This window comes from Portunus trituberculatus, chromosome 36 (assembly GCF_017591435.1).
Source record: "Portunus trituberculatus isolate SZX2019 chromosome 36, ASM1759143v1, whole genome shotgun sequence".
Taxonomy (NCBI): Eukaryota; Metazoa; Arthropoda; class Malacostraca; order Decapoda; family Portunidae; genus Portunus; species Portunus trituberculatus.
In genome coordinates, this window is record NC_059290.1 from 8,601,594 (window position 1) to 8,610,585 (window position 8,992).

The following is an 8,992-nucleotide window of genomic DNA, read 5'->3' on the forward strand; positions in this document are numbered from 1 at the left end:
TCCGGTAGCTCAGTGATTAGAGCGCTGGCTTCACAAGCCAGAGGACCGGGGTTCGATTCCCTGGCCGGGTGGAGATATTTGGGTGTGTCTCCTTTCACGTGTAGCCCCTGTTCACCTAGCAGTGAGTAGGTACAGGATGTAAATCGAGGAGTTGTGACCTTGTTGTCCCGGTGTGTGGTGTGTGCCTGGTGTCAGGCCTATCCGAAGATCGGAAACAATGAGCTCTGAGCTCGTTCTGTAGGGTAACGTCTGACTGTCTCGTCAGAGACTGCAGCAGATCAAACAGTGAATTACACACACAAGTAAAAAACTGAACCAGCTGAAATTGAGAACCGATGCTGAAATAGAGAGAGAAAAACAGAAGAAAAGAGAACGCAAGTGGATAAACAAGGAGAGGAAAAGATTAAACAGTAATTAAAGCTGGATCAAGGAGAACAAGGAGAGAGAGAGAGAGAGAGAGAGAGAGAGAGAGAGAGAGAGAGAGAGAGAGAAGGAAAGAGGCATGTGTGTGTTTCACTGTTTGATCTGCTGCAGTCTCTGACGAGACAGCCAGATGTTACCCTACAGAACGAGCTCAGAGCTCATTATTTCCGATCTTCGGAGAGGCCTGAGACCAGGCACACACCACACACCGGGACAACAAGGTCCCAACTCCTCGATTTACATCCCGTACCACTCACTGCTAGGTGAACAGGGGCTACACGTGAAAGGAGACATACCCAAATATCTCCACCCGGCCGGGGAATCAAACCCCGGTCCTCTGGCTTGTGAAGCCAGCACTCTAACCACTGAGCTACCGGGTGTGTGTGTGTGTGTGTGCAAAATTTATCCCATGCAATAAAAACAAAGTGACTGAGAACATTATAACTTGCAAAATTTGTTGTGTGCAGTAAGAAAAGCAACCAAGAACATTATAACTGGCAAAATTTATCCTATACAGTAAGTCCTCATTATATGGTAGTTCTTTATCCGGTAAATTCACGGTTACGGTACTTGGAAATTACTACCCTCGATTCAATATACGGTAAGAAAAATTCACAAATAAGGTATCCACTCATGTCATCTGAGAGGGCCCAGCGTGGGGGAGCAGGGGTGATGACGTCATCCACGCCACACCTCCCTGCCACTCACAGTACTGACTTTAACTTGATCACCCTTGGAGCCTTTTATCTCTTCCCCTCCCTCCCTTTTTTTTCTAACTGCATTACATATTACTTACATACATTACTAATTAGATAAATAAATGGAATATTAAAGGGTCTTTTGTAAGCACAGATATATTCATAATAATCATGGCAAACATTTAAAGCCTACTACCAGTGGTGAACCATGCAGCAACTGATAAAGGAAACAGATGGGCCTGGCAAGTCCACTATCAGTGAATGGTAGAAGTTGTATAACATCAAGCACGCCTTAGATAACATCAAGTCATCTTGGGATGAAGTGAAGATGTCTACCATGAACTTGGAATAGAATAACGTATGGCCAGGATGCACGCATGACTTCCCAGGCTTCGCTGAAGACGACATCAGTGCGATCAGAAATTACATAGTAAATCTGTGCCATAGGGCTGGCTTCCATGAAGTTGATGATGATGTTCAAGATCTTTTGGAAAGCCATGCTGAATCTCTCTCTCAAATGATGAACTTATAGAGCTAGACAAGGCATCACAGGAGGCAGAAAAAGAGGGAGACGAGGAAGAAGAATCTGTGTGTGGCCTGGACAACAAAACTCTTAGAGAATGTCTCGGTGGTATCGAAAAAGCTCTGGAAACCCTAAAGGAACGTGACCCAAATCCTGCCAGGAGTAGCAAAGTGGCTCATGACGTAGAGAAAAGTGTCAAGATTTATCAAGAAATCTACGATGAAAAAACAAGGAAAACCAAACAATCCTCCATGTCCATGACCCTGCCACAGCTGGCCCTTCCACATCTGTTTCCAACAGTGCAGACGACGACGTCTTAACCTCGTCTGCCCACTCAGCGGAAGATGAGTAAGGGCTGAAATTCCTACTGTCCCTTAGCCTCGGGAAGGACATCATCTGATAGAATTCATGGCGAGTGAAAAGTAAATAAAAACATTTGGTTTATTTCTTTTGTTCAGTACTTTACATTTTTTTTTTTTTTTACATGACTATTATCATGTATTTTAATTTCTGTATGGGTGACGACATGCTGGAACACATTCCCTATTATTATATGTTATAATGGGTTCGGTATACGGTGTTCGGTGTACGGTAATTTTGATTTACGGTAAGGCTTTCAGGAACGCATATGTACCATATAACGAGGACTTACTGTACATTAAAAACAAAGTGACTGAAAATGCCATAACCTGTAAAATTTGTCCTATGCAGTAAAAACACAGTGACAGAGAACATTGTAACCTGCAGCCTTTACTTTCATATTTTCCTTTCCTGCAGACCAACAATCACCTTGACAGTCAGAATGCAGCTGATTTCTTTGACTCTTTGTCCAACCCGGAAATGGAGAACCTTCGCAAGCAGCTGGAGGACCTTCAGTTAGTGCTTTACAACAAGGACTCAGAGATACAGCAGCTGAAGGAGGCAGCTGCTCAGGCCCCACCACACAGTGAGCACAATGGCACAGTGGAGAGGGAGACGGAGGTAATGGTACTGTTTGTCATTAGCTCAAAGTCACTCATTTCCTAAAACAGAGTAGAAATAGATTACTTATTCACCTGTTTTTTACTTCTTTAGGTTTTTTATGTAGCCTTATTTATGCATCGTTTTACCTATTGTTTTGGGTATGATTACGCGATTTTATTGACATCGAGAAGGGTCTATGGAGGTCAGAAAATTAATGACCAGAGTCTTCATTATTTCAATCCCGAAATAAGTATCTGGAGCTCTATAATATCACCAAATAGTAACCAGAATGAATATGAAAACTACTGAAAGGGTTAAAATCTCATTCTGATATTGTTAGATTTGCAGTTTTTAGAGTTAGTGTGTTTATTCCTGCCTTGATGTAGTGATGTAACTTAAAATGACTTAGTGATGCAACAACACAGAGGTGAGAGGCAGGATGTGTCTGTTTTGAATAGAATTTATAGTTGTAATATGAATTTTTTTATTCTTTATTGTGTGGGATGTGGGTTTATTTTGCTAGTATAGTGAGGATAGTAGCAGTAATAGTAGTACTGTTTCAATGTGCTGGGTTGTCTCTTGAAGCTCAGTATTAAGTGTTGAGGTTTAATTTCCGTTGTGTTGTGTTGCAGGTGTCTGGAGAACACCTAGATGAAGCTGCACAAGCCAGGCTGCAGCAGGAGTGTGCAACTTTAAAGCAGCAAGTTAAAGATTATGAAATTCACGTCAAGCAACTGCAAACACAGCTGGAAACAGCAGCGGCAGCAGCAGCAGCAGCAACAGCAGCCTCAGTGGCAGTGGGAACGGGCTCTGGGAACACAGCTGAGGCACGATGCAAGCAGCTGGAGGTAAGGACTGTGTAGGCTAGTATAATTCAGTCTTTTGAGTAATGTTATGTAGTCCAAACCATACATCCTCATTCCATGCTTACTAAATCCACACTCAGCATGCATATAACACCACATAACACTCACACTCAACACAGCACGCCAGCACACGCCATACACACCTGTACATAACAATATAGCAATCTGAGCACTGCCTGGCCTGATGTGTTTTGTGTGTGTGCAGGAGGAGCTGGACACCATCAAGAGGGAACAGGAGGACTTACTGGTGCTGGTGACTGATCAAGACAGCAAGATGTCCGAGTACCGCCGCAAACTGAGGACCTATGGGGAGGACGTGACAGAGGATGAGGATGAGGAGGATGAGGATGGAGACTTTGCCATCACCGAGAACTACGACGATGATCTGGAGGACATTCAGTGACACACGCTGCTCGGTGGACCGTCGGAGCTTGTTGCAGGAGGTGGGGGGGAGAGCTACATTCTCACCCCATACACGCTCTCCTATCTCACTTACGCCTGAAACGCACTTAAAAGACTCACCTCCAGTCGGGTGTCACGGATAGCTACATTTAAAGGTTGCACGAAGGTTTTTTATGTTCAGTTTGCTTTTTTTATTATTTTTTTACTCTTGTTTCTTTATTATATCTGTGGTTAGGCCTTCAAAGTGTGGTGGTGCAGCAGCCAGCAGGTGTTTGGTGTTGCTGATGCTGCTGGCTTGAATGGATGAAAAGCACATGTGTTATGCGTTCCGAATTGTCTTTTGTGGGTAAGACAAGGATGACATTTGAGCAGAACAAGAATATGTACTAACACAACAAACAAGGGAAGTGCAGACAGAATAAAAGAAGAGTCATATTTGTTCTTTGCAACAAAAACAAAGTGACGATTACCGATAACCATTGTACAGTGATAATATGAATGTAATAAATGGTAAAGTAATCAGACTGCGGTGCACCGTCCCTGCCTGTGTGCAGAGGCTGAAAGGAGTTACGATTTTGAGCAAGCAAGAGGAAAACAAAACAAGGAAATTGAATAAATGATAATAAAAAGATGATTTGTGCAATGTGACACTTTCAATGTGTCAGAATCTTCACAGTCATGGTAACTGAATATCATGAAGCAACAGGAACATCTTAACATACATAGTCTATAACATAACATCCTGTAAGTATAATGTCTGTTATTGATGCATCAGAGATATTTATGCTGTTAATATGTGTTGGATAATCTTTAACTTGCTTTCCCCTATCCTCTCTCTCTCTCTCTCTCTCTCTCTCTCTCTCTCTCTCTCTCTCTCTCTCTCTCTCTCTCTCTCTCTCTCTCTCTCTCTCTCTCCATTTTGTACATATTTTCCTGCTTTTACTTTTCATATGGTGCTCCAGGTGGTGGTGGTGGTGGTGATGGTAGTGGATATGCTGAACCAGTCTTATTCCTTCCCATTGCTCCACACAAAGCTGTTTTTTCTCTTATTTAGTCTCTGCCCAGCCAGTTATTTCTGTATAAACTTTTGGTGGGCTCTCCCTTTAACTGTCCATCATAGTAACTCCCTCTGAAATGGTAAGAGGGAGAAAGAAAGCTACTCACTCTCTCTCTCTCTCTCATTTAAAAATGTCACTGTTGTTATTCGTAGTTAAATTCCTCCTTAAACTGCATGACAATACCAAGATAAAGACATTTGTCCATTTCTTAAGTAGGTATCGAGTCTTCACAACAGTTAAGCTCCCATCAGAGTCTTCATGTTTACAAGTTTGCAGGAGTTGAAGCTGCTCATCTTATTCAGTAGCTCTGTATTACGTATCCCTGAGATGAGATGTGTATGTATGGTAGGCCCTCTGTATCTTGCCATGTGTATGTATAAGTATTTGCCATCGAGGAAGGATGTGTTTGCCTCCTTCTGCCATGGGTTTTTGTGTAGATGAAGCTCAAAACACACACACACACACACACACACACACACACACACACACACACACACACACACACACACACACACACACACACACACACACACACACACACACACACACACACACACCATGGCATAGTTTTCCCCACAGTAGATCTGGTTAATGAGAGTGGATGGGAGTAATTTTTTTCTTTTTGTTTGTTTTTGCAGAGAACTTTTTGAATTGAGGTCAGTTTTTTTTATATGTATAGGCTGTGATAGAGAATCTTTATACATGCATAATGCTTGAGGAAAATTACCAGCACTTTATACACACCGTAGCACCTATTGCATTGATTACTGCACATTGTTAGCCGACAGACTGATAACCATTTCATCAGCATCACCATAATATGTAGGAATCCATTGCCAGGGCTGAGAATTAAAGAAAGAACTGGAAACAAATGTATTTTTGTACTAAGAAGGGAGTTTTTTGCAGTGTCTGTATATGTTGAGATGTTTTTAGAATACCCAAGGAATACATTTGTTAGGTGGTGTCTTCCACTTGTATTTCATGGCATGGAGAGAGAGAGAGAGAGAGAGAGTGTGTGTGTGTGTGTGTGTGTGTGTGTGTGTGTGTGTGTGTGTGTGTGTGTGTGTGTGTGTGTGTGTGTGTGTGTGTGTGGATGGTTGATGGTGGAGGCCTAGCAGGACCTGTGGTGTGTGGAGTAGTACATATACTTCATGCTTGTGTGGGTACTAATCCGTGGCCTGTCCTCATGTTATAGAGTTGTTAATCAAACAAAAATGTTGAATAAAGTTATGATCTTCGAATATGTGATGTTGTAGATATCCTAGAGGTGGACTCCAGGCCAACATACTTGGAGAGACAGACTGAGGAGGGATGTAGCCTGCCATTAGGAATGCAGAGGAGCTTGCCAGAGCACTGCTCTGACGCCCATAGAAGCTCCGGCAATAAGACAACCTAAATATAAGCTTATTACATTAGTTTTTTTCCTTCTTTACAATACCAAAGAACAGCTATTGTTTGGGAGGCAATTCCATTTATCCAAAGTTTATCACTTATAAATAGGCTACAAGATTTCTTAATCACTTCTCTTCAATAAGTTTTCATTACATGAAAACTTAATGAAGTTTTCATTACATGAAAACCATTATCATTATATGATAATCCAAATATCTTGTCTTATGTGTTTGTCAGGGCTCAGATTTTCTTGTATGATCACTCCAAGATCTTTTCCTCTTTAGTCTTCATTATTTGTTCCTCTCCCATCAAATAGTTCCATATTGGTCTTCTCTTACTCTTTCCTAGTTCCATTATGTGGCATTTCTTGGCATTAAACTCCAATTTTCACTTCTTGCTCCATTCATAGATATTGTTTAAATCTTCCTGCAACAGCAGACAGTCCTCTCTGGTTTTGATAACTCTTAGCAACTTTGCATCATCAGTGAATAAATTTATATAACTGTTTATCCCAATATGAATGTTGTTTACATAAACTTGAAACATAATGGGGGCTAACATTGACCCTTGTAGCACTCCACTGGTTACTTTACCCCAAGATGAGTATGTATCTCTTGATCACAGTTCTAATTTCCCAATCTTTCAAATAATCTCTTGTCCATTCGAGCAAGGTTCCACGCAGTACTCTTATGTTCTCTAGTTTCCAAAGAAGTCTTCGGTGAGGGACTTTATCAAAAGCCTTTTTAATGTCCAGGTATACTGTGTCTACCCATCCATCTCTGTTTTCAAGTCCTGCAATAACTCTCGAGTAGAAGCTTAATAAGTTTGATACACATGACCACCCTGTCCTGAACCCAAATTGTCTGTTCGATATGACTTGCTCCTCTTCTAGAAACTTAACCCATTTTTCTTTGATAATTATTTCACATAACTTCCCTACGACACTTGTAAGTGACATTGGTCTGTAGTTTAGTGGTTCAGTTGCCTTTCCTCCTTTAAATATCAGTATTACGTTGGCTCTCTTCCACTCTAGTGGAACTTTCCCTTCATTTATTGAACTTTTAATTATTTCCCAAATTGGATCCAGTAATTGCTCTTTACATTCTTTTAACACCCAGCCTGATACACCATCTGGCCCCATTGCTTTTCTGACTTCCAACTTATCCAGTAATCTTCCAATATCCTCTTTGTGGAGTGCAATCTCCTGTAATCCTTGGCAATCCAATGTCCTATTAGGTTCTGTGAAGTCATCCTCTGCAGTGAATACTGTTTTGAAGCTCTCATTCATTATTTCACACACTTCCTTTTCTGTTTGGTATGTCTTCCCTTCTTTAATTATTTTTTCAATTGTTTCCTTGTTTTGCCGTTTATAAACTTGTAGAGACGCGAGGACTCTATGTCGCGGGGAGTGTGTGTGGCTGAATGGCCATGAACCTCCCATCCTCCCAAGGGTATAATGACTGGAGGGAGTGGCAGCTGAATCAGTGCGGTCTGAGCAGAGTACGGACTCTATGGAGTACCTGAAATCTGTGACGCTGAGTCCACGCCATAGAGTCCCCGCACCATTCAGTCCGCACACATCCCGCTCAGCACCCACAGAAAAGGTAGCAGGCGCCAGCCATGCAGCAGCCAGCAGCCAGGTCAGGTCAGGCCAGGCAGTATGAGGCTGATGAGGCTGAGGCTGCCTTTTCTTGTGGTCCCTGGAGAGAGAGAGAGAGAGAGAGAGAGAGAGAGAGAGAGAGAGAGAGAGAGAGAGAGAGAGAGAGAGAGAGAGAGAGCCAGCGCATGGCGTGTGTGTGGTGATTATCACCACTGTCACCACACATCATACACCACACTGCTCTCTCACTCTATCACCACACACACACACACCACTATCACCACATACCATACACCACACTGCTCTCTTCCACTGTATCCCCACACACCATGCACCACACTGCTCTCTTCCACTCTATCACCACACACACCACTGTCACCACATACCATACATCACACTGCTCTCTTCCACTCTATCACCACACACACCACTGTCACCACACACCATACACCACACTGTTCTCTTCCTTTCTATCACCACACACCATACACCACACTGCTCTCTTCCACTCTCTCACCACACACACCACTGTCACCACACTGCTCTCTTCCTTTCTATCACCACACACCATCACACACCCCTGTCACCACACACCATACACCACACTGCTCTCTTTCACTGTATCACCACACAAACCATACACCACACTGCTCTCTTCCACTCTATCACCACACACACCATACACCACACTGCTCTCTTCCTTTCTATCACCACACCCCTTTCACCACACACCATACACCACACTGCTCTCTTTCACTCTATCACCACACAAACCATACACCACACTGCTCTCTTCCTTTCTATCACCACACACCACACTGCTCTCTTTCACTCTATCACCACACTGCTCTCTTCCACTCTATCACCACACACACCATACACCACACTGCTCTCTTCCACTCTATCACCACACACACCATACACCACACTGCTCTCTTCCTTTCTATCACCACACACCATACACCACACTGCTCTCTTTCACGCTATCATGACACACACCACTGTCACCACACACCATACACCACACTGCTCTCTTCCTTTCTATCACCACACACCATACACCACAT

At 42.8% G+C, this 8,992-nt stretch overlaps 1 protein-coding gene across 3 annotated transcripts in view; it reads left to right on the plus strand.

Annotated features, from left to right (window-relative positions):
• The window catches only part of LOC123513503 (general vesicular transport factor p115-like), a 20,451-nt gene extending 14,277 nt beyond the window's left edge, over positions 1–6,174 (plus strand). For all 3 annotated transcript variants that reach the window (XM_045270702.1, XM_045270701.1, XM_045270703.1), the window contains 3 exons: positions 2,422–2,625; positions 3,240–3,455; positions 3,679–6,174. In XM_045270702.1, the coding sequence (XP_045126637.1) occupies positions 2,422–2,625; positions 3,240–3,455; positions 3,679–3,876 (618 nt within the window). In that variant the 3' untranslated portion in view covers positions 3,877–6,174. The remainder of the gene's footprint in view (positions 1–2,421; positions 2,626–3,239; positions 3,456–3,678) is intronic.
• Positions 6,175–8,992: the final 2,818 nt, after the last annotated feature.